The 26,170-nt window shown below is 40.9% G+C and overlaps 1 protein-coding gene across 7 annotated transcripts in view; it reads left to right on the plus strand.

The window, feature by feature from the left end:
- FMNL2 (formin like 2) overlaps window positions 1-26,170 on the plus strand; it is a 307,250-nt gene that overhangs the window by 203,322 nt on the left and 77,758 nt on the right. For all 7 annotated transcript variants that reach the window (XM_036858445.1, XM_036858442.1, XM_036858443.1 and 4 more), the window contains exons 3-6: window positions 390-470; window positions 5,737-5,813; window positions 15,124-15,207; window positions 18,613-18,765. In XM_036858445.1, coding sequence (XP_036714340.1) covers window positions 390-470; window positions 5,737-5,813; window positions 15,124-15,207; window positions 18,613-18,765 — 395 coding nt within the window. The remainder of the gene's footprint in view (window positions 1-389; window positions 471-5,736; window positions 5,814-15,123; window positions 15,208-18,612; window positions 18,766-26,170) is intronic.

Below are 26,170 nucleotides of genomic sequence, written 5' to 3' on the forward strand. Positions count from 1 at the left end.
TGCAATAGATGGAAGACCTGCTAAAAGAGGTCCCTGAACACAGGTTGGGCAGAACATTATTCCCAGAAAGAGAGCTGCAGAGCCCCACCGAGAAAGCAGGTCAGACTCTAGAGTTGGGCGAACATGGGTTTGAATCTACTTGTACCCCTGACTTGCTGCATCATCTTAGGGAAGGACTGATCTGCTCTGAGTTTCAGTTTCCTCGTAGGCAAAGAGGGGATAAGAACATCGACTCTAAAGATTCAAAACCAGTGACTCTTTGCAGGGCCACGGTCATGCGGCAGATGCGTTTTGGCTTTGGGTCAGCAGTATAAATCTGTGTGAATATGGCTGACCGTCATGCCTTCAGAGCTTTCATGCTTTTTACTTTACTTTCGTGCTTCCTGCAGGAACGATTCCAGGTGAAGAACCCTCCCCATACTTACATTCAAAAGCTCAAAGGCTATCTGGATCCAGCTGTAACCCGGAAGGTAAGATGGATTTGTTTCCACTTTGTGTTGTTGCTTCCTCATTAGCAGGCAGAATCCTCCTGCCCTGGAGGAGACCTTCCTTCCTCTCCATTATAGCCTCTGCCGGAGCCTCTGGGAAAACAACCTTGGAGTTGTTGGAGCCGGACAACATGAAAAGACAAAGAAAAAAGCCATCCTCGCTTGAGAATGTGTTTAAAAGTACTTTCCTGAGTTGGGAGTCATGTACCTCTGATGGTTATTGAGTTGCTGCCATTTGCAATTACACAGGGCGGTAGGTTCAGTCCAGAGGTGTTCAGGGCCCCAGAAAAATAGGCCTAGCAAAGGGAATACTTGTCTTTCATGCCTTGGTGCATTTCCAGAGACCTTGAAAAATCACTGGGGCTTTGTCATCCCAGCTGTGCACTCACATCCTGTGTTGATGCTTTTAGCTGCTTCCCCCGCCCCAGCCGTGCCCCTGGCCCCAAGAAGGTAAGGAGAGAATAGCTGATTCCATTCTCAGCGGACTCTCTCCTTTTACAAACAAGCCCTGCTTTGTGCAGCCACACAATTGGTTTAAACTGATGCCTTGTGGTAAAGCATGTAGCCTGGCACAGCCCTGGGGCCTGGATCAGTCCTGGGATGTCTCAGGGCAGAGCCGCCCTTGCTCAAGATGGATAAAGGGCTAGTCACCAGACAGCACTTGTTTTTCGGTTGACCTTCCACAGCTCCTGCTTTCAAGGCTGCCCTGAAAATATCTTGAGCTGAATTCCCTCTGTTGTTTCAGTGTGTGACTCATGAGAGCAGAAAGGCACAGTTTTCCTAGTTAGCCACTATTTCTAGGGCTCTTGGCTCTGAGATATATTTTTTAAGCTCCTTTTTCTGCATCTTCTGCTTACATTCTAAACACTGTGCCCACACCCCGCCGAAAGAAATCAAGTAAAGGAGAACAACTATTATTTCCTTTTGGACATTTCCTGGCCCTTTGTCCTGTAAGTTACTATGCAGACAGGCGGAAATAAAGTCTAGGAGTGATGATGCAAATGGCTTGTGGACCTTTGCTGTCGCCTAGGCGCCATATGTGACATAGCCTCCTCTTCTAAGAATGTACCTATCAAAGTATCCTAATACCCTCCTTATAACTACGGCACACACATTCCTTTTTTTAAAAGAGCTTCTGTCAGGTCTGCTAAGTGAGACAGCTGCTTAATTCTTAGTTTCTTTCTTGTCCCCCTCCCCAACGATATAGCACCTTTCAATTTCATCACATTAGAGAGGGTTAAAGGAAGGCATACCCATATACACAAAACACAACCCAGAAAAAAAAAAAAAACCAGGCTGTTTCTTTTGCACAGGGGCAGCAAGATTCTGTATGAGAAATATTTTCAGAAATCCCCCAACTCGTAAACCTTCTGGCTGGACAGCTCAGACCCAGGATTAGGCACTCTCATCCCGAGCTGAGTCTGGCAGAAATGCCGTATTCATACACAAGACTGAGAGTATACTCAGTGTCCCAGCACCTGACAATTATCTCAGCATTTGTCGAATTCTTTAAAAAAGGAAAATACATAAACTCCGAGAGAGTGCTTCTTAGACTCCAGCCCCAAGCCCCGTGGGGAGGAAGATGGTTGGAGAGAAGAGGTGGATTCTTCCTGGCCCAGTCCCAGTTCTTCCTCGGAACAATTATTCCTGGGAATGTAAGATGTAAAATGAACAACAACAACAGATCAGCTGCTCAGAAAGTGTTTTGCTTCCTCGCAAATAACTTCATAAAGAGGCCCAAGACAAAGGATGTCTGTCTGGGCTGACCTTCATTCCTGAAATCTCTGCCCTAGCCATGTGTATTCACCTGAATGGCCGTGTTTGGCCTGAGCCTCATCTTTCAAGATCAGTCATTCAGGGGCTTCCCTGGTGGCGCAGTGGTTGAGAATCTGCCTGCCAATGCAGGGGACACGGGTTCGAGCCCTGGCCTGGGAAGATCCCACATGCCGCGGAGCAACTAAGCCTGTGAGCCACAACTACTGAGCCTGCGCGTCTGGAGCCTGTGCTCCGCAACAAGAGAGGCCGCGACAGAGAGAGGCCCGCGCACCGCGATGAAGAGTGGCCCCCGCTCGCCGCAACTGGAGAAAGCCCTCGCACAGAAACGAAGACCCAACACAGCCAAAAATAAATATAAATAAATTAATTAATTAAAGAAACGTTAAAAAAAAAAAAAGATCAGTCATTCAGCTTTCAGAAAAAAATAAAGTGGATGTTGGATCAACCACCCCTGCTTTACTAAGCGTTCTGTCAGGAGCTGGCAGTAGGAAATGATCTGTTCCACTCACCATAACTGTCATGCTTAAAGCCTGGAAAAAAGGAGATTTTGCTTGGAGTAAGGCATGGCTTGCAGTTAAAATGAGTTTACGATTCTCAGCTGAATTAGAGGCAGGGAGAAAGAGATTTCCAATCAGGCTTTCCATTTTAGCCAGACAGTCTAAGCTGAGCAGTTTACCCTTAACTGCATCTGGAGTCCTGAAGCACTTCATTCATTAATCTTTTGTTCACATTGAATTGAAGATACTTAATTTGCTGTCTTGTAAAAAAATTTCTTAAGCATCTTCTATTTTGATTTTCTTCTAAGTAGTTTTAAGTGAAACCCTGTAGGGCAGGGAAGGAAGAGCCTAAATTAGATATCTCTCCAAACCAGTCTCCTTATTTAATACCAGGAGGTTCTCAGTCTGTGCTTTGGGGGGATGTGCTCATGTCTGGCATGGGGAGAGGTGACAGGCCATGAAGAAAGGAGTCTGGTCCTCTGTGGGCTCTGCAGTTGTAAAAGAAACCCTATTATACGGGTCTCCAGGGCTCAGCTGTCTCCGTGGGCTCCTCCCTGGGGCTGCCGTGTACAGAGAGGGCTGGGGGAAGGGTGAACACTGCTAATAAGTGGTACCCAGCTCTTGTTCGCTGGTTCCCACAGTCGCACGATTTTCCTTTGAAGTGTTTTAAAGCATTCTGGGTGCGTTGTACAAGTGCAGAGTGTTGGCAGCCGTTGTTTATGTGTTAGGGAAGTGGATGCCAAGATTTCTCTGCGGTCCAAAGTCCACCAGCTGAAATTCAAACGGTTGCCAAAGAGAATAGAATACAGGGCGAAGTCAGTTTAGTTCTACCTCAGTTTTCCTGCAGTCGCAAAAGTGTAGTGCCTCTCATAGTAAAGCCTAATAAATGTTATCTGCTCTTGTTGTCGCCTCTCTTATCTCAGTGTTTTGAGTTATTTTGGTTTGATACGTGCCTCTTAGTCCTTCGGCAGATCCTCTTTCGCACTCTGTTAGGTCCTCCGTGCTACACTGGATGCCCTTGTAGCTCACAGTGTAAGTGAGGGATGACCTTGCCCTGAGGAAGCATAAGGCTCAGTTAGGGAACCAGCACAGGCTGCAGGGAACGAATCAGAACTATGCATAATGCATAGCTAGGAATGCTGAGTCGTTTCCTAAAGGCCACATGTGCAGACAGCCCAAGACTTGTGACCCTGACATGGGACTGGCCCCTCTGCAGCATCCGGCACATCCAGCACACCTGGAAATGGTTTCCTCAGCTGTGCGGCCATAGACCCTACCTCACTGGCAGTCCTCATTGCTGGAAGGCTCTCTAGGAAGCCCTGGGCTTGGATGTCCCTCCAACCTATGGATGACTCTTTGTTGTTTCTTAAGCCTTTCTTGACAAAAGAGGGGGTGGCTCTCTTTTTTCTTGGCATCAGGGATGCTTTTATTTCACATATCGCGGATGCTACACACCTGAGAAGGTCTTTGGGTGCTTCAGGAATGGCAGTCGGGGAAACTGAGACTTTTTGCTCCGGTGAGAAGCAGCTGGTGGAGAAGTAAAGGGCCTCCAGAAGAGAAGAGGGTAGCAGGAGCCCGTCAGTGCTGAGCAGGGGTCCAGTCTTCCCTGGGGCACCGGGGCCTGCCTGTGGCAGGGCTCTCCCCTCCCCACATCCCGGAATCCTCCTTTCTAACCTTCCTCCTGTCCTTCCTGCCCTTGGATGCCTTTGTCTTTGGAGCTGGATGACCCTGTTCCTTCTGCAGTCATGGGAGCAGAGGAGAAGGATCCCCAACATCCTGAGCCAGGATTCTCAAAGGCTTTTCCTGAAAACAGTGTAACCTGAAGGTGGTTTGGGTCTCTAGCACAGAGAGCATAGAACTCTTCTCAGAAGGCATTGCATATCAAATGGCCTTCTTCCAGACTGGCCTAAGACTTTAGTGACTGTAAAGAAATATTTCTGTAGGAAATTGCGTTCCAAAGAACTCATGTGCAGTGCAACCCAGTGATTCCTTGGAGGTTATTTGCAGTCGAGAGGATAGAGAAATGAGTACATTTACTATCAGAGGAGGATTCATTGGGCCAAGGGAGACCTGAGGGAGTTCTGGAAGGACACGTGGGATTTTGATAGGCAGGGGAATGAGGAAGGACATTCCTCAAGTAGAAGGGAGGTGTCTAGAGGAGGGACCTTCCACGTGAGGTCATGCAGAAAAGAACAAGCATAGTAGGTATGAGATTGCCACCTTAGAAAGGCCTGCTTGCAAGTTTGGCTCTTGGTTGGCAACTGGGGACTTGGATTTCGGGAGAGTTCCCAGAATTCCCTGTTAATAATGACTCACTGTGCCCAAACTGTTGATTCCAACTACATGGTTTATGCGGAATGCCAGTTTTCCTTTTGGGAGGCTGCACTTTTGGTATGTGCTAGGCAGAGAGTGCTCAAGTGATGAGCCCCCAGTAAAAACCCCAGGCACTAAGTGTCTAATGAGCTTCCCTGGTTGACAGCATTTCATGAATATTGTCATTTATGACTCCTATGGGCAAATACTCTTGGAAGCTTGTATCTGGTTTCCTCTGGACTTCACCCCACGCACCTTTTCCCTTAGGTGATTATACCTTGCATCTTTTTGCTGTAATAAATCCTAGCGGCAAGGACAATTACATGCTGAGTCCTGTGAGCCCTAGCGAATCATTGAAACGGGTGATTTTAGGGACCCCAACATAGGTATGTCAGTGAGTATTGTTGTATTGTGGGGTAGGGAAAAAAATAAGCTACTTACTCAGAGACACTTAGTACATGAAATAAGTCATTTTCCCCAGTCCTTTCACATAAGCTGACGGTTACGATGAGAAAAATTTGTGCACTTTGCAAAAAGAAATGTGTGAGAAGCCCACTTTAGAAGCAGAGATATTTTCATATTGTTAAACTTATTACAAGTAAGCTGCAGTTATAGCACTTGCTAAAATATGTTTTGTGAGAATATGTGTTCTTGAATTATAGAAATTCAGACGGCGTGTTCAAGAGTCCACACAAGTGCTAAGAGAACTGGAAATTTCTTTAAGAACCAACCATATTGGGTAAGTGTGTCCACTGAACATTTTAGCTCTAAAGCTTTTGGACACTTTACAAAGTGACTGAATCATATCCAAAGAATTAAGCTTCCTTACTGTTTGTTATAAGTTGAGACTGAGGTTTAGATGGGTGGAACCTTTGTTTTAGTTCTTGAATTGCTCACTGTACAAGAATCAGAAGCAGGACAGACAGTCCTTGATTTGGGATGTTTATACTAATTGTAAAGTTCTTTGCTTGGATGCAGTGATGGTGTGTGTATAGTGATTCCCTGGGAAGTCAGGAACCCCCGACAAATCATGTAGACTGAGATCCTGGAAGATCTTGAAGCCTTCCCTGGAGGTCTTTGACCTGGTTACTTGAAGCTGCTTCATTCTTTTCTCAATTCCCTGGCCAGAAGGGGACAGAAGCTGGAGTGGTGTCACTTGACATACCCCCTTGCACTTAGATACTTCGTTCTGCGTCTCTGCTTCCTACATCCCCAAATTTCAGGACCATGAAATGTAAATCCGCACTGGAAAGTAAAGTTTGGGGAATCTCTGCACTAAGCATTTCGAAGAGTTTTTCATACAACAGCATGGTTGCTTTGCCTCAAGCCAAGTACAACTTCATTACACACTCTCTCCCTCCTGAGATCATCAGAATTGTACAGTACCTTCAAATAAGGTTTCTCTCTAAGGCAGAATGATGTCAGTATTTTATTTTATAGCTTCAATTCTTCCTAAAGTACCTGTTTAACATCTGGCAATCATTTAACCCCTCTGGATTTTGATTCTTTGAGATTTGCAAGGGAAAGACTGTAGACTTTGGATCTTTTAGAATTTTCCCCTGTGATAGGTCTGTTGGAAATGAAGTTTTACAAATATATTACATTTTTGTTTTTCAGCGTCTTTGTAAAATAATTACCTAAGTAGCAGTTTACTTCTACTTCTGAGTATGTTTGGTATAAGCCATTCAAATGGTTATTTTCTGCAGTTATTTCAGAATAAGCTTTTTTAAGTCATAGAAATGCAAAGTTAATTTATAGCTCCATAGCCTGGGTGAGAATATTCATTTCCTTAAGGATAATTTCACATGTTTGGCACCTTGAGAATGAAATATTTGGAAAATGAACTGATTCTAACCTAAGGTTGATAATCACCCTTGTCCCAGAAAATGGGCTATAGAACAGTGGATCAGAGTGTCATGAAAATAGAACTGGAAGAGAAATTTAGGATTACCTAGACCCTCGTTTTACAAATTAAAAGAATTAAGGACCAGAGAAGGCGAGAGACTTCCACAAAGTCTACAGCTGTAGAGCCAGCCAGACGTTTTGTTCAAAATGCGATGTTCTTTTTCTTATCTAGCCTAATCTGGCAGCTCTTTCCTTGAAAGGAAATAAGATAATCGGGACTCTGGGATCAAAACAATGAGGTTTGTCTATTGGGGGTGAAAGTGGTGGTGATTTAATATAGCTGGGCATCCAAAGCTTAGGAAATTCAAATACTTTCCAATATTTGTGGATCAGGAGCTAGATTCCATTTGGTAGGGTCCAACCCCATACTCTTGGCACTTCTTCTTGACTGAAAATGGTGGCATGAGCTGCAGCCAGGATTTCTACAAATTGTCAAAAAGCATTTCTTCAAGCATTGCTGAAATAATGTGAAATTGACCATCAAATACCAAGGCAAGACGATCATTTCCAATATAAAGTTGGCTGAGTAGAAGAGCTCTGGTTGGGTGGAAGCCAGTGCAAATCTGCAAGCAGTTGGAGTGGTTTGTTGTTTAGGATACTCTAGGCATGTTGAAAGATTCTTGCATTTCTTTCATCTTCACCAGCTGAAGTTTCCCCTTGTCTACTACCTACGTGAGACACTTGGAAAGCTTTGGCTTTAGCAGCACAAAAATTCATGGAAGTGCGTTGTCTGATTCTATGAAACCAATTATTGGCATAACCTTATATGGAGTGAAACCACACACCAGGAATTTGACCTGATTTGCCTGTCCTGAAAACCCAAACCTGAACTGGACTTTTCTTGATGGAAACTAACTGGCTTGACCGTATTTGATTGGGAAAACTTCTGAAGAATTACTAAATAATGTGAAAGTAATCAATTACTACAGTGAGGAATTCTGGGAATGCAAGGTGCTGCATAGGGAATCCTTAGATTTTTATTGCACTCTTTGGGGTACCATATTAGAAAAGTAATTGGGTGCCCATTTTCCTTAGGGAAAGAGAGATCTTGGCTCATATTTTTGCCATGCCCCCTTATCAGTTATTAGACTTAAGTAAGTTACATAAACTCTCTGTATTTATCATGTGACCTAAGTTAACTTCTCATCTATAAAATGAGGATAATAATACTTATCTAATAGGAATGTTGTAAGGATTAAATGAGATAACTTATGAAAGACCTAATACAGGGTTTAATACATAGTAATTACTCTCAATATATGATAGCTGTTATTTGTTGTTATGCTTGTTGAAAATAATATTATATGTAATAATTATTGGACAGTGTTGTGTAATATATCCCTAAGGAAAACCATGCAGAGAATGTTATCTTCTCTGTCTAAAAGGACCCTGTTACCTAGGAGTTTATGATTTGCAGAAATTAAAAGGAAGAATTACATTTAAAATCTACTTGTCTTTAAAAAAAATTATTTTTGGCATATGCTTGCATTCCAAGGTTAAAATCTGGGGCTTTGCTGAAGTGACATTCCAAGCTACAGCTTTGTCAAGCAAAAGGGTCAGCCTAAAACTCTATAAATGGAACAGTCATGTGAGAAAGATAATTAATTTTGGGGGGGAGCCAAATTGAAATAAGAATTGGACTAGAAATAATCTCATTCACTTACTCTTAGGAACTATAACAGTCAAGGAGAATTGGATTATGACTAATGCAAGCCCTTGCGATGACTTGAAATACCCTTGAAGGGAGCTGAGCACTGTTAAAGCACATTGGCTTGGCTGTGCTCTACTGGGAGACGGGCGTTGGGATGTCTTGGATGTGGGGTGGTAAGATTCGAGAGGCGCTGGCGGTTGGGACAGATTGGCGGGTGTTAGTCCATGAAACTGAGGTGTAGGCTCGCTCTCCTTGCAGGTAGGTCATTTGAGTAAAACTGCCTATTATGATGGAAAATTACTTTTCATCCTGAGTGCAAGGTCATGGACGTCCTGAAAGGTGCTTGCTTCACTGTATCTCAGTGGGGGAGATGAGAAGAATAGGCGTGAGGTGACAGGCAGGAGGTACAAGTTGGCAAGGAGAGGAGGAGATCTGTAGAAGGAGGAAGATGCTGGGGAATGTGCAGTGAGTGTCTTCTCTGGGATTTAACACGTGTATGTGTGCCTCAAGCTACCCTACGATTAATTCATCCTTAGATGGTGCTTTTTGGAAGTCCTCAAGATCATAACCATTTAGGCATTTATTAAACACTGTATTTGTTACTAAGCACTGTATTAGGTAAGTTAGATGTATTATTTCTTCCAGAAATCTTTTTATTATTGCCCTTTTCCTCTGAACCTCCATTTTACAGATGAGGAAACTGAGAGTCCACAATTAAATATCTTGCTCAAGTCCACACAATTGAGAAGCACTGAGGTTTGATCCTGGAGATGTCCAAATCTAAAGCCTGTTATCTAAACCAGCAGTTCTTACATTTTTTGATTTCAGGACTCCTTTACTGTCTTAAATTATTTTGAGCCCCAGTAAGTTTTTATGTGGGTTTTATCTGTTAATGTTACCATATTGGAAATTTAAACTGATAAATTTTAGATATGCTTATTTAATAAAATTTAATATTTATTTAACAATAAATATTTAATGTAAATATATAAATACAAAATAATAAACACAATATAGCACAAATAACATATTTCATGAAAAATAACTATTTTCCAAAGCAAAAAAAATTTAGTGACAAGGGTGGCATTGATTTACACGTTTACAAATCTTTTTACTGTCTCACTAATAGAAGGCAGCTGGATTCTCATATCTTTGTCTGCGTTCAATTTGTTATGATGTGTTTTAGTTGATGTATAGGAAGAAAACCTGGCCTTACACAGATACACACTTGGAAAAATGAAGAGTTTTTAAGTAACCATTTCAGATAATTGTGGCTATTCTTTGATATTACACCAAAAGATGGTAATTTCTTAAAGTTAGTTGCAATGTATTGATAGAATCTGAAACCGTACCAGTGAGCTTTTGTGTTCTGTTCTGTCAATACTAAAATCCATTGTGCTGTCTTTCACTTTGAATGGGTGTTTCTACCCATGCATACTTCTTAACATCATGAAAAAATCATTTGAAAAATATTGTTTCACTGAGTTATCCTGATCTTTCAAACATCAACACATTTTATTCTACAATATAAAAACAATCATGTTTGTTAATAATCACCAGTGTCATCAGAATTTACTTTAGGTATTGGGAAGCTGTCAGACTCGTGGTGGTAAATATAAGTGTTCCAAAATTCTAATTTTTTTGATTGTAAGCTCAGATTTTATCATTGACAAAAAATATTGTCAGTTCTTTTCCTGAAAATGGCAGGCTCACTTCATTCACTTTTGAGAATATCTGCCAAATACCCAAGACAGAATAACCACAATGTGTCTGTCATTGGACATTCCATGTAGAAAATGGCTGGGTCAGTTTGCAGCTCCAACAGTTGCACCAGTGCTTTTCCTCAAGACGGCCGTGGTGCTTGGGCAGGCAGCAGAAGTGCTATATGTGGGCTTTCCCTTTTGTCACACAGAGAATTAAAAAGACGTATATTCAAAGAGCAAGCTTTAATAAAGTCAGTAATTTTTAGCACTTCATTAAGGACAGGTTTAAGTGAAGCTGACTTTTTTTCCCCTTCTGAGTGCTTGGGGTGAAGAATACAATAAAAAGGTGTATTGTTTGGTGGTAGCAGTTTCATTCACATTTCTTTTGTACCATCAGTGCAAGTGTCAGCACAGTGACAAAAGCGACTACTTAATATTTGTATGAAAATAGGTTTAACTTCACAGACCCCTGAGAGGGTTTCAGGGACCTCTGGTGGTCCATGGGCTATACTTTGAGAACCAGTTTGAGATGCTGTCTCACAGAATAGATTTGGTAGCTGATGATGAATCTGAGTGATGTTTACCTTCTATCTCTCACTTCTTGTGATTTTTTTTTCATGATTTGTCAGCAACTGCAGTTCCTACCGGATGCCTGTAGTACCTCTCTAAAGGAAACTGGCAGAGGGAATTCACCATCTGTCCATTCATCTTGTGTGTCTCGGGTCTGTTTTGTTGTTTGATCTTAGAAATTTAAAGCCATTAATGTCCTTTGAGACTTTATTTTCTAGATGAGAACAATGAGATTCTGAGATTTGGGAGGCAGAGAGAAAACAATAGCAATTTGGAAACAAAGCTTTGACCTGTCTACAGTAAAACAGTAACTCTTGGCACTTGCATTTCCAGCCCTTCTTTGAATAAGTTTTTCTTTTCCAGAGCTATTTCTCATTATCACTGTGCCTTCCAGCTCCTAAGCAGTTGATTTGGAATTTGCGTAAATTCAAATTTACAACATATGGTAATTACATCGAATCTGTGAGGTACTCAGTAAGTGATGCATGCTGTCAGAGTCAGAAATAATTCTACTTTCCAAAACCTGTAATCACCCAATTTGAAACTGTTTGCATATTGGCACTATATTAAAGCGTGTGTAGCATGCGCAGAGGTGAAAATGGAAATTTACTATAGGAACCCTCCATTTATGACATGTCATGATCATGTACATAAATCTGCAGAATGGGGCATCCATTTTTTTATGCCTTTAGATTAAAGATACTGCTTGGAAAGTTGCCCTTTTTTCATCTCTACCTATTTGATTTCCACAGAAGTTCACTCTCGCCTCTGTTTTCTCCTATACAGAATATCCTAAGTGAAGAAGGGATAGGGATTGAGAGGACAAGAGGAAGAGTGAAGGCTGTTCTTTTCTTGTAATCCATAGCCTTTTTGCTGAGATGACTTTACTAACCTGATACCACTTGACAAATGGGGTAAGGTAGTCAGCTGTGATGGATCTCTATCTTATTCTTTCCTAAACCACCTGCAGGGGTTTGGGCCAGATCAGAGACCCAGGGAAGATCTCACAGCTTAGAAAAAGAGGTTAAAAATGAAATTAAACCTCTCAAAGGCAGGACGTGTTACACTGTCTCCTACTTTTTAGGAACGGAGCAGCCGGCTCCTGACTTTCACTTTGAAATTAATTAATGAATGAATTAATTAATTTAAAAGTAAGGTTTTATTTATTTATTATTTATTTTATTTTTGGCTGCGTTGGGTCTTTGTTGCGCGCGGGCTTTCTCTAGTTGCAGCGAGCGGGGGCTACTCTTTGTTGCGGTGCTCAGGCTTCTCATTGCGGGGGCTTCTCTTGTTGCGGAGCATGGGCTCTAGAGCGCAGGCTCAGTAGTCGTGGCGCACGGGCTTAGTTGCTCTGCGGCATGTGGCATCTTCCCGGACCAGGGCTCGAACCGGTGTCCCCTGCATTGGCAGGCGGATTCTTAACCACTGCGCCACCAGGGAAGTCCTGAAATTTATTTTTAAAGCGCTTTCACTCAAAGTCAGCAAGTCAGGGCAGGGGCACTGATAAGGGTGCTAAATTGAAGTAAAAGCCAATTGATAGGTTTTATCACTGCATCAAAATATATGCATATTAGTACTTTGAGTCAAGAGATATGTAGCTCTGACTGTATTTGGCTATTTCCTACCATTTCTTCCTTCCTTCCTCTTTTTTATTTTTTTAATATCCATGAGTCATTTGCCTTCTCTCCAGTTTGTGGCTAAACTAAGTGAGATGAAGGTGCTAGCAGGTCCTTAGGATGTCGTGGACCATCTCTACATTTTAGAGGCAGTGTCTAGAAAATCAACCAGAAGGAACTATAATGGCTGTTTTTCTCAGCTCCTAAATTAGAGTGTTCTTATGGGTCACTGAGATAGAATATGTGAAACCAAGATTGCTCTGAAAAATCTGGACCCTGTGGTTTTGTGCAGCCACCAAGGAGGGCTAGTTTAAATTATGCAGTCAGAACCCATAGATCCGACCAATGGAGAGGCCTCAGAGAGGCTAAGAGGCTTGAATTTCAAGAGCACAGCTAGTCATCCGATTTGATAGTGAGTTCTAGCTTTCTTCAGTCTCCTACCAGTTTTAAAAGGGAAATTTTTTTTTTTTTAACCATTTCTAAGCTTTTAATTATCAGCACTTAAAAATGTCCAGTGTCCTCTGAGACCTAGCCATATTGGGAGTAATTTAAAATAAATCAAATGAAAATAAGGATCTAGAAGTAGATGCTGTGAGAGCGTGTATGTGGTGGTGGTGAAATGAAACTTCAGCCTCTCCTAATAGCCATCCCCTTAGTTCTGGTCAGCTGTCATAACAAAGCCACTTCGTGAGACCCAAAAGGTAGTGTTTTCTTTGCCAATGTTTCCACTCTAGGTCTCTCTCTTTTTCTTGGGGGCGGGGGCACGCGGTTTGTGGGTTCTTAGTTCCCCGACCAGGGATTGAACCCGGGCCCTTGGCCGTGAGAGCACGGCATCCGAACAACTGGATGGCCGGGGAATTCCCTAGGTCTCTCTCTTTTTTTTTTTTTTTTTAACATCTTTATTGAAGTATAATTGCTTTACAATGGTGTGTTAGTTTCTGCTTTATAACAAAGTGAATCAGTATACATATGTTCCCATATCTCTTCCCTCTTGCGTCTCCCTCCCTCCCATCCTCCCTATCCCCCACCTCTAGGTGGTCACAAAGCACCTAGCTGATATCCCTGTGCTATGCGGCTGCTTCCCACTATCTATTTTACATTTGGTAGTGTATATATGTCCATGCCACTCTCTCACCCTGTCACAGCTTACCCCTCCCCCTCCCCATATCCTCAAGTCCATTCTCTAGTAGGTCTGTGTCTTTATTCCCGTCCTAGGTCTCTTCTAGATTAAATGTTATATACTTACACGTGGCTATGTTAAGTGCATACGTTTTGTCACAGCCTGCCTGAGGCACTTGGGGGAAGTACGAGGCAAGCTATCTACTTTTTCCACCTTACTGTCTTCTGGAACTGCCTGAAGACCTGAGGTTACATTATGCAGATGATAGGACTAGAAGAAAGGATGAGCTGGAGGATAAAACAAACAACAACCACAAAATCCCCCTAAAAACAAAATTTTAAAAATAGGCATTCTGAATCCACCAGGTTTTTTTCCTTCCTTTAAGACAGAAACCTCAAGGGACTGCTTATCCTTAAAGACACACGGTAGAATTGCCCCACTGTTGTACTAATAGCTCTCAAACCTGGTTTCCGTAGGAGCCATTGTGTGCATAGCTGGTGGACCTTGTTGGCTTGGTATTCCTGGAGGAAAGCAACCACTTTGCAATGCTGTTGGCAGATGTACCCCAAGATTCATTTCTGTGATAGAATAGCACAGCTTTTTACTTATTACTTCTTGGAGTTTCCAACCCAGTGAAGGCTTGATGGGGTATCACATGTTCTTTGAAGGTGGATGTCCTGGAGGAAATCTGTGACATGGGGTAACAGGTGTTTATCCTCAGTACCTGACCACTCTGCTCCATCTTCTAGGTGTTGTTGTGAACAAATAAAAATGTGTAAACATTCTCAGTGAACTGCATTCAGATCCACCATTCAAATGCAAAGTGGTATCATTTTAAAGTGAATTTTAAAAAGCATGGTATTTGTCACGTCTTGGCTTTGATGATGGTGTGTGGTGCCTGCGACTTTTTAAAAGGTTTTAACATTCATGGAAAAAATTAAGCAAGTCATTATCCCTATTGAATTTCCAGAAGCCCATAAACACTGGTCTCTCATTGGCTAGTTGAGTGTTTTCTACAGCTTAGTGTGCCAAGAAGGAGTTGAATGTGGCTTTGGAATCCGGCCTGGATTTCAGTGGTTATGCTGTCATGTCCCTAGTCTGCCTGATTCCCCGTGCAGTCTTGGCTCCTTAAACAAGCAGGCTCCAGATCAATTATGGTGGAAAAAAAGGACAGTTAGCAAGTTCCTGTTTTAGAAAGTTTCTTACAGGTTATCGTCAGTCTGCTAAGCAGTAAAATACAAGGAAGGCACTCATACACTTTTTGACCCCTCGTCGCTCATGCTGAAATATTATGGTGTTCTTAGTTGCCATATTTAAAAGCTCCTACCTCATGTGTTATAGTCTAGGGTCTAGGCCTTACTCCATAGTTTCTTTCAGGCAGTGAATGTTTCTGGTGGAAAAAAACAAGTTTTCACTATGTCCTTTTCATGGTAGAGCATGCGATGAACTTTGCCAATGATTTTTTTTTTTTTTTTTTTGAACAGATGGGTCAGAGAGTTTCTGAATGAAGAAAATAAAGGTCTTGATGTTCTAGTAGAATATCTGTCATTTGCGCAATACGCAGTAACGTAAGTAGAACTTGGCTTGTTTCCTTTTAAATTTTATGTGGTCACAGAAGATGCATCTCAATGGTAAAATTAGGTACCACACTGAGGGGAGACACCCAGAAGCAGATGTGGTGAGGTTTAAGGAGGTTTGTTTATATTCAAGTAACTAAAAGCAAATCACATAATTGTTGTTAGAAATGCTTTTAAGGCAGAAATAAAACAGGGGAGTAAAATCACCCTTAGAGGAGTGCTTATCTCAAAAAGAAGTGCTTTCTTTAGTGCTCAAGTTATGTATATCCATATGGTAGAACACTCTAGCAATTATTGGAAGAGGTATATGATATATTGTTGAGTGAATAAAGCAAAGTACAGAGGAGTGATTCCCTTTTTATTTAAAAAAAAAAAACTTGTATATGTATATTTGTAGGTGCTAGTAAATACAGAGAAAATGATTGCAGAAGTAGGTACCGAACACAGTGGGAGTGGAGGAAGTGGAGTCAGCAAGAGGTTTTCCCTTTTTAATTTATATGTATTTGTATTGTTTTGACTTCCCCTTCATAGGGGGAAGGGAAAAAAATGGGGCAGAGCAGGAAAAAATTTTACTTATTTCACCTTTCCTTTGTTGATTCATAAAGTTTTCTCATTTGCTAGGCTTCTGGAAAGATTTACAACAGGAATGAAAAGTGTACATTTGAATGAGACGTTCTCTTCTCCACATTTCCTCTTTAATCAAAAACTATTCCAGTATCCACAGATACACTCTCACACACACAGATTGAGGAAATAATACTGTATTCTTTTTTAAATTTTTATTTATTTTTTTTGGCTGTGTTGGGTCTTCGTTGTTCCGCGCGGGCTTCTCATTGCCGTGGCTTCCCTTGCCGTGGAGCTCGGACTCTAGGCACGCAGGCTTCAGTAGTTGCAGCATGTGGGCTCTAGAGCACATGGGCTTCAGTAGTTGTGGCGCGTGGGCTCAGTAGTTGTGGCGCATGGGCTCTAGGATGCGCGGGCTTCAGTAGTTGTGGTGCGCGGGCTCAGCAGTTGTGGCTCACGGGCTCTAGAGCGCAGGCTCAGTAGTTGTAGCGCATGGGCTTAGTTGCTCTGCAGCATGTGGGATCTTCCCGGACCAGGGATCGAACCCATGTCCCCTGCACTGGCAGGCAGATTCTTAACCACTGCACCACCAGGGAAGTCCCAATACTGTATTTTTAATTTGATTGGAAGACATTTCAGCCTAGGTGGTGGTTTTTTTTCTTCTCAACTCTTCTTTTCAAAGAAGGAACTTGTTTTTTATATCACCCCACTTTAAGATCTAACCAGATGTTATCTTATAATCCTCATCGCTTCCTCGAGAATTTGTGAAGAGAAAACTATAATTATTCCTACCTTATAGCTGCAGAAAGTAAAGCGTTAACTGAAACTGGCCTGATGAGTTTCAGTTTTGATAACTCTTATATATGATATGGAATATAATAAGAAAACCCAGTAGATAAGTTCTTATCTTCCTGAGAAATTTTCCTCTGAAATATAATTCTAGTTTTTATAGCATACTCTTCCAAACTTTGTTCCTTATCTACCTCCATTACATCGAAAACTGCTGATCTCCCTTACACTTTATATTATATGACAGAACAGAATAGGAATATTATCCTGTTGCATATTTTAAAATCTGGAAGAATATTTATTGAGGAATTAAGGAAGGGCTAAGAAACTTCAGGAATAATGGAAAAGAATTGCATGCAGTTTGTAATATGTTTGCTGTAATTAACCCTTTACCCCATCACGATAGAACTTGTAAACCAGCTTTCCCAAATGCACCTACACACGAGACCAATGGGAAAAGGTAGTGCTACTCTGAGGGAATTCTTCTGGTCTGCAGTCCAAGAGCAAAGACAACAAAAGATCAGAACTCAGAGCTTTTGGTTCCTAATCTACTTTTTTGGGGGGGGGGGATGGGGTGGGCATTAGCTTTACATTCCTTGCTTATTAGTTTTATTTTTGTTTTTCTTACAAAATTAATTACATGAAATTTTATACTTTAATTACATGAAAAATTATATATAGATACATAATTTATGTACATACTTTCTTGAAACTAAATGGGCTGAAAAAAATTTCTTACTATTCCTTAGCATGTGACAATTTTCTAGTTCATGTAAAGTGAAATAACAGACTCATGTGTCTTCCCTAAAACAGGAGCTTTCACCAAGGTGTGTGTTTCTTTTTTCTGCTCAGTGAGAGTCGGGGGTGAGCTGAGAGGAGTAGAAGGATGCTGAACAACTGAACATATGGGGGCTGCAGAGTGGCTTGGCGGGAGTCGTAATGACATGAGTGATCTTGGGATGCCCCCTAGGCTTACCTTTTCCAGTGTCAATTATAGGCTTCTATTTTTAGTCCTTAAGGATCTGTTTGATTCCTCAATTCCACCCCTTTTCTGTTCACTGCTTCCTGTATCCTAAGGAATGACAGAATTGTTAGACCCATTCAATGACTTTGTGCATCAGTCTCTGTTATCTGGATTACAGTTTAATAAATGGAGAGCATCACCTAGTTTACAGATGGTAGTTCTAACCAAATATTTAATTTTGGCAGTCATACTTGTATAAAAAGTCATACTTGCTATTTCCAATATGTATTGTTGATTTTTTTTCCCATGATATCCTCCAGTATCTTCCAGATGCTATTAATTATAGCTGCATTCTGTTTATTTTCTGTCTGATCAGGTGTTGCTTGATGGAACTATGGGTAGAAACAGTTGATAAAATGTATTTTTGAGAAAGCAGAGCTACTGACTTTGGAAGGGGAAAAATGCATAGAACACAAAGGCCTGTCTGTTTAAAAATTTGTTCCTAAAATTATACAAGAATGAGCAGTTTAACTAGCCATTTATTCTAACATGGTTAACATGAGTAATAACCTCAAAAAATGTCAGAGAAACAACAGCCCTACTTTAAAGAGCACCACATTGGGAAGAGATTCCAAAATCAAAGCAAATTCATAACTTTGCAAGTAATGTATCACATATGGTTGGAAAAGTACACTTGCCAACACACTAGGAGAAAATGCTCAGTGAAACTTGATGGAGAGGAATAAATTAGTATAAGCCTAACATATTGACTTGTTAAAGCAAAATGAAGACAGCTCTGAGATCTTTCTTCCCCGTCCCACCATAGCTCATTAGTAATCGGTAAGTCAGCAAGCCTTATAATAAGATACAAATAACACATCCCTATTTGTCATTCTGTATTTTCAAAGCTAACGCTCAGTCCATGAAAATTCGTTTGTATTCCATTTTCAGTTTTCTTTGTTTGCAAAAACTACCCATATTAAGGTGCAGATGTATAGTTGGAAGGAGTGAGTTTTGCACATCCATGTATTTGCGTGAATATGAATTAAGTCTTTAGTGGCATTTCTCTTTTGTTTTAGTTTTGACTTTGAAAGTGTGGAAAGCACTGTGGAGAGCTCAGTGGACAAATCAAAGCCCTGGAGTCGGTCCATCGAGGACCTGCACAGAGGGAGCAACCTGCCTTCCCCCGTGGGCAACAGTGTATCCCGCTCGGGAAGACATCCTGCACTGCGGTGAGTTCCTTGATTCAGGAAAGAGGCAGATATGTCAGGACAGCTTCTGTTGAGGATCCTGGGCCACGTATCGCTGTATCTTGCCACACAGCACTTGTGTTGTCAATGATTGCAAATGCAAGTTTCTTTGGGAGTTCATGGAATCATCACTTGGGCAATACTCAGTCACTTTCAATAGCTTTCTGCAAATACCACTCCTTCCTTCAGCACAGAAAAAAAATTCTGCTGCCAAATGACACAACAGAGTAGTCTCCATAGGCAGATAAGTTTCTGAAACCAGGAAGATGCTGATATACTGACTTGGGCTCTGTTTCCTGGGTAGAGGCAGCACGTCGAGATCTGAGGATCTCAAGAACTTGATGCTGTTTAAACCCGACTCCTCTCTCCCCTTCCTCCCGTGATAGCTCAGGTGTGTGTTCTGTGGGATGTGTTCTTAGACTTAGGTACAGGATGCTGTAATGATCATTTTTATTAAGGAGATGCCTTTAAGCTGTGCTCCTTTGGTCGGGTGTGCTCTCCATTGTCAACCTTCTATTTCCTCCTAAGGATTCCTTCTCCAGTCTTTTCTGGCTGAAATACCAACATGCTAAGGTAGGATGGGGGATGAACACCTGGGTGTAATATCACTGAGATTGTTCATTCACTCAAACCTACAATCATTCACTGAAAAATACTTTTGAGCTTCTGTACTTTGCTAGCCACTGTACTCAGAGTTAGTATACATGGGTGGGTAAATCAAAACTCCTGCCCGACAAGACAGAGTTATCATCTAGAGCAAGTTCATAAAGGTTTCTGTGTTTCAGGAGTTTAATAAAAATTTTTATTAATAAGCCCCTCATTCCCAAATGTTGCTTACTCTTTGTAGCTTGACAATTTTATCTTGCTTATTTCAGGCTTGATCTGGCAAGTGGACGTGGTTCCTGTCACTGTTTAAGATCACCATGGGTGTGGGGTCATGGTAGTAGAGTCCATGTGTCACATTGTGATCAGTGAATACATGGCTTTCAGGCCTTTTGTATTTGGTAGCCTTTTTATTACCTCTTGTCCCTTTGACTTGGGTTTTGGTCATGGAAAGTTAAAGTCTTTATAATGAAGTTCAGTTCTGTTCCAGGATTTGATGTTTGAATATGATGCTTCCTATCAAGCATTCAGATTTTCCTTGTTTGGAAATGCCAAAAATATTAACGGCTTCGGAATGATTCAGTAATAATGAAGATAATAATGTTTCAGTTCATCTCACAGTATTTGCAATAGGCCAAAGGCTATATAACCTGCTAGTCTGCATGAACTTTACATGTGGACAGAGGAATATGTGGGCTGATTGAGAAGTTGAAGGAAGGCCAATTGTGCCTGAAGAATTCCCTAATCACCTTGTAACTCGAATGGAAACTCTTACCATTAGTTTAGCTATAATTATGTGTAAGGAATTTAATTGGCAAAGTACGTTTTAACTTGCTTTCTCATTTCTTAGCTGGAAAGTATCATATATTATTGGCCAGCTACCATCTTAACAAGAAGTCATTTTTCTGATTAATAACTCATTACACCTGTTTTCAAATTACTGAAGACTGTTATTGAGAGTACATTGTTTCTGGTAGAGTGGAAGAGTCAGGAAAATAGGGGAAACATCTCACATCCAAGGAGAGTTGTGATCCTGGACCCTGGACAGCATGGTATAGGGACTTCAGTGTCTGGCCTGATTTGCCTCACGGTTGGCTTAAGGTAGATCCTGCTAGAATTCATTTTAAATTGGAAAAAAAAAAAAAAGAGACCCCAAGTATAGAGAGAAAGACACGATGGAAATGCTGTTTTGAGAAACTTGGGAACCGTTATGACATTTCTGGTTGGCAGGTGTGCTCGAAGATGACCAACTAAGAAACCAGCGTCACATTCTTTTTTGTGTTTAAACAGTTTCAAGCTCAGGAATGGACATTTGAAATTCCTTTGGCTCTCCGTCATGGGCTCTCAAGAAAACCAATATGGCAGTAACTTTCATGCCACTTGTTGACTTGAAGCTTGGATTTTTATTTTTGTTATTAAATGATGTATATCAGTGATATTCCAGCTCTTGTGTGCATGGATTCTAATTCTGTATTTGGTCATTTGATAGCATCTCTGACTTATAAAAACAGCAATCAGAAGTGCAGGCGCACGGTACATGTTGCTTTTCATATACCCAAAGATTGTTTACGTCTTTTTCTCTTCCTCCTCCTTCCTCTCTCCCCTTTCTTCCTCTGCTGCCTCTACTTTTTGGCTTTCTTTTTGTTGGCCTTCTTTTTCATTCTGCCATCTCATTTCTGATCGTCTTGTCCTCCCGTCTCCTCTTCCTCCGGTTCCATTCATCTCTTGCATCACCACCAGATTGGTTTCTCTGCCTGAGTATCTTCATTTCAAATGCCACCAGAGCTGCTTCTCTCCCTGTTGCCTCTGAGTAGCTTCAGTTTACACACTGATGTTGAGGCTTCAAACTGGAAAATCTCGTAAGTCATGGGTGAAAATGTCGCCCAAGAGAGCTTATAGTGCATGGCGACAGAGTATGGCAGCTGCTCTCCGTGTTATAATATGATAACTGCATGGCTTCATGCCATCACTCTACTGGGGTAAAGCCCAGTGCCTTTTAAACTTTGATACACTCTGTTATCATATTATGATTCTTCCTTTTAAGAATTTGAACCTTGGGCTTCCCTGGTGGCGCAGTGGTTGAGAGTCTGCCTACCAATGCAGAGGACACGGGTTCGAGCCCTGGTCTGGGGAGATCCCACGTGCCATGGAGCAACTGGGCCCGTGAGCCACAACTACTGAGCCTGCGCGTCTGGAGCCTGTGCTCCACAACAAGAGAGGCCGCGATAGTGAGAGGCGCGGCACGCGCACCGCGATGAAGAGTGGCCCCCGCTTGCCACAACTAGAGAAAGCCCTCGCAGAGAAACGAAGACCCAACACAGCCATAAATTAATTAATTAATTAATTTTTTTAAAAAAAGTATTTTAACCTTTAAGCTATATTGCAGTTTAACTATTATTACAGTTTTTTTTTTTTTTGGACGGATAAAAGGATACTAAATCACGTTCGGTAGAGATGATTTATTCTGGTAGCTTTGTTTGATTAGAATATATCTTCTGTATCCAAATACAGATTTTAGTTCCCTCATCTCTATCTCCAGATAATAATGTAGATTCAGTAATCTTACCCTATATCACTTAGGAAAAGGGTTGGTTAAACTTGGAGGAAGAAATGAGATTTCAAGAAATTTAAAACACTTTATAGGGACTTCCCTGGTGGCACAGTGGTTGAGAATCCACCTGCCAATGCAGGGGATGTGGGTTTGAGCCCTGGTCCGGGAAGATCCCACATGCCGTGGAGCAACTAAGCCGTGCGCCACAACTGCTGAGCCTGCGCTCTAGAGCCCGCAAGCCACAAATACTGAGCCCGCGTGCCACAGCTACTGAAGTCCACGTGCCTAGAACCCGTGCTCCGCAACAAGAGAAGCCACCGCAATGAGAAGCCCGTGCACCGCAATGAAGAGTGGCCCCGACTCTCCGCAGCTGGAGAAGGCCTGCACGCAGCAATGAAAGACTCAAAGCAGCCAAAAATAAAAATAAATAAAATAAATACATTAAACAAGCATACACTTTATAAATGGGGCTTGATTAAAGAAAAGGAAAAACGCTCTGTTTTTAAACAAAATTCGAATGATGCACACTCTCCTTTTCGTATTTAGACTTTATTTTTTAGCTATTTAAAATAGATGATTAAGTATTTTATGACATGACACTCACCTGGAGTTGTATCAACTATTAGATTCTGTATTATCATAAATTTGTCAGGTTGGCAGTTGTAAAAAATGTTTGTTGATGCAGTAGAAACCTGGATTGTGCTGTTTCATAAGCTTAGAGTCTGGTGTACCTTCAGTTAAGATAGATTTCTGTTAACGTGGCTACAGATCTAGCTAAATTAAATGATGCTGTATATGCATGTATGTGCACACTAGATTTTTGAAGACAAGGGTTGCGTTAATTCAGATGCAAGAGAAAGTAATTTTTATTTTTTAAGAATGTCATGGTTAATGCTATTAGACTTAAATAAGCAGTGCCATAGATAATAAATCAGTGTTCCAAATTTTAAAGGAAAAGGGCGGAGCACTAAAAGCCTGGAGGAAGGGATCAGATATAAACTGGGACTTTGGGTGATGGCCAGAGTTGCTCCTCAGGGTGAGGAAAGCCTGTTCCAGGTAGAGGTAAAGTGAATGAGCATGAGATGAGCAAAATCTTACATCAAAGGTCAGACATGTTTGGGAAAGAGGGGAGAACCTGTCATTTCTGGGACAGAAGGGAGGAGGGCTGTCTAATGGAGAGATTGGGTCATAGACATACCAAGCTGGGTAGGCCTTGTATGCCATCCGAACTGACCTTCCCACTGTGGTGAGGAAACCAAGATCTACATTTCCTTTAATATATTAGCTCTTACTTATATTTCTTTCTGAGATTTCCTAGAACAAATTTCATTGCTTTTCCTGAAATTATTATCTTAATGGAATGGCATCTCTTGAATAGTCATCATCTACTATTTAGCACTTATATACTTAGTGGGTTTACATGAAGAGTTCAAGTTTACATCCTTGTTTACACATTTTAATGCAGTAATCCCATTCTTGGCAATGTTTTTCATAGGAGTAATTTTTAAAAATTATTTTTAAATGGGCACAAAGATATTGGTAGCATTGATATAAATTTTATTGGGGAAAAAAGCTTTTGTTGAGTGTCCACTGTGTGCCAGGCACTGTCCTAAGAGCCTTCTGTGATTATTCACTGCTGACAATGGCTCTATGAGATGAATAGCTGTTACTGTTACTATCCCTCTGAGGAAACCGAGGCCTCTAGTGGTTAAGCAACTTGCCTGGGGTCAAACAGTGAGTGAAGGAGGTAGAATTTGAAGTGAGGTGCCCTGACTCAAACTGTCACACCATGTGATCCTGCCTCTATATTCACAGGATGATTTTTTTCCCCCAGTAAATATATTGTTTTAATATCAGCGTGTCCACATGGAGTTATGTTAAGTTGTACTGTGCAGGAGAGGATTTGCTAATCCTTCCCAGAAGATGTGCCTTTTTCTACTTCATCCAAAGGTGCCAAATGCTCTAGTGGAGACCATGATCAATGTGTTGGAATATTTATAACTATTAGAAGATAAGGTCATATAGAAACATGAAGAATGTTTCCTAAATGAATGACAAGAGTAAGATGGAAAGTTCTCTGTTAATATAGTTTTATTTTCACCTATTTGCAGTGGGAAGGCATTGAAAGGAAAGTTTATTGAATGAAGATAGTGACTGTTTTTACGGAAGGGGAGATTATGAATAAACTTTTTTCTTTTCAGGTTTTTGTTCAACTCTTTTTGTTGATGAGGCACTTGAGGCCCAGCTTGAAGACCTTGTTCTCTAAGACCTAAGGAATAGGTCCTGCAGACCTGTTTCCATGTATGGCCCATATGGCTCATTGGCCTTCACTGCAGTAGATACTTCTGTTCAAAGCAGTTTTCTTGATCTCTTTGTAACAGTGATCCTATTTAAACATATGGAAACACCAGCTCTGTACCAGTTTGCTTATAAAGTAAGTGGTATCTTGAAAGAGTTGAGTTCTTTTAAGCTCTTACAAGTTTTTATTTCAGCAGGAGCATTTTACCTTGAGTTTTAATTGTTAGGGGTAGAAGATCACCTAACCTCTTAACTTAAACTGTTATAATATCACATAAAAAATGTCTTCAAATTCTATAGTTAGAAGCCAAAGCACTTTCTATCTTGATTCCCAACAAGGAGGTTGAACTCAATTTTGTTCATTTTCCAGCTTCTATAAATTAAGAATGTAATTTCTGAAACGATCATTATTCTCTTCTCTCTTCCTTCTTCTCCCCCCAAATTCTATAAAATCAACTCAGATCTTTTACAGTTGTCATGACTGAGAGTTGTAATCTGTATTTTATTCTACGTGTATTCCTTTTCCTTAACTTTGTTTATTCTAAAATTTCCTTATGGAAGGATCTTGAAGAATTTACCCTAGCTTCCAATTTAAAGGGGAAACTCTACAAAGAAAAATATATTTAAACAGTTATTTTCAAGGCTTGAATTCTCTCTGTTCACCAGATGAGATGGCAGGTGCTGATTAAAATTTTCATTAACACTTACTTTAGAAGGAGAGAAAATACTGCAAAGGAGTGGAAGAAAAAAGAACAATGAGATGATCATTATAGCCAACACCTGAGTTTTATTTCTGAGGAAGGAGAACTGTTGAAGACGTTCCTTAACCTGCTAGACTGTTGACCTGAAGATCAAAGGTCGCAGAAAATGCAGTACCTAGTACCCATCTATAAAATAAAGACTTTCTAAAGTCCTATATTTTCCAAAAATAATCTGTAACTACAAATTGTCACTTTGCCTTTTCAGCACATTTGTAAGCAGAAACAAGTCGAAAGTGTTAGGTGGTTGTGTTTCAGATTTGTGCATTTCTTTTTTATTTGGTGTTGTAAACAGAGAAAAATGTACTTGGGTTAAGAGTATGCATTCCACATTCTCAGCTTGGAACTTATTTTAAGGGCCTTGCTTGTGAAAATGATGACAGCTTTAATTGTAGCTTGTGGGTGCACCATACTGGCAGATTTGCCAGACATTTCCCACTGTGAGAAAGACTGATTCACTTGTTCCACCTCTTTATTGGGTCTTTTCTGTGATAGAAAACTGACTAAAAGAGACTTTGTGGAAATGGAAAAACAAGTCACCTGGCCAGGGCATTGTTGGGTTCTGTCTCACAGATTCTCAGATCAGATCTAGGACCTGCCTCGTAGGTTGTGAGATTAGATTAACAATTCTTATAAAGAACCTGGTGCAACAGTGAGTAGTCAATAAATAACTACATAGAATTGAGGAAAATACTAAAGATGACTCAGCAAATTCCTACAGCCGTGGTCTAGTGTCTTCATCTGCAAGATTTATTGCATACTTAATATGTGAAGGGTGCTTTGTCAAGTGCTGAGGATACGGAGGGATACATGGAATAATATGTTTGTACATGATTCATGACTGATAAAAGAATTTTTCATACTTATATCATTATATCTTCATGAAATCTTGGGGAGGTGTTCAAGAGTTATTAGCCCCATTTTACAGATGAGGAGGCTCAGAGAAGTTATCCATAGGTAGTAAGTGATAGAGCCAGGATTTATAATCAAAGTCTTCTGACTTCTTTCCACTGTGTCAGTGTCTTTCTATATGATTTGACTGAGAAGTAAGTGTGTGTGTGTTCACGCACATACGCACTAACACATGTTAAGTATCACTTGTGTATAACCAGAACTAATGATATGGAACCTTAGAGGCTAGAGTGAACAGTCAAACCTAGGGAAGAGTCATGACTTG

Source organism: Balaenoptera musculus, chromosome 7 (assembly GCF_009873245.2).
Source record: "Balaenoptera musculus isolate JJ_BM4_2016_0621 chromosome 7, mBalMus1.pri.v3, whole genome shotgun sequence".
NCBI classification, from domain to species: domain Eukaryota; kingdom Metazoa; phylum Chordata; class Mammalia; order Artiodactyla; family Balaenopteridae; genus Balaenoptera; species Balaenoptera musculus.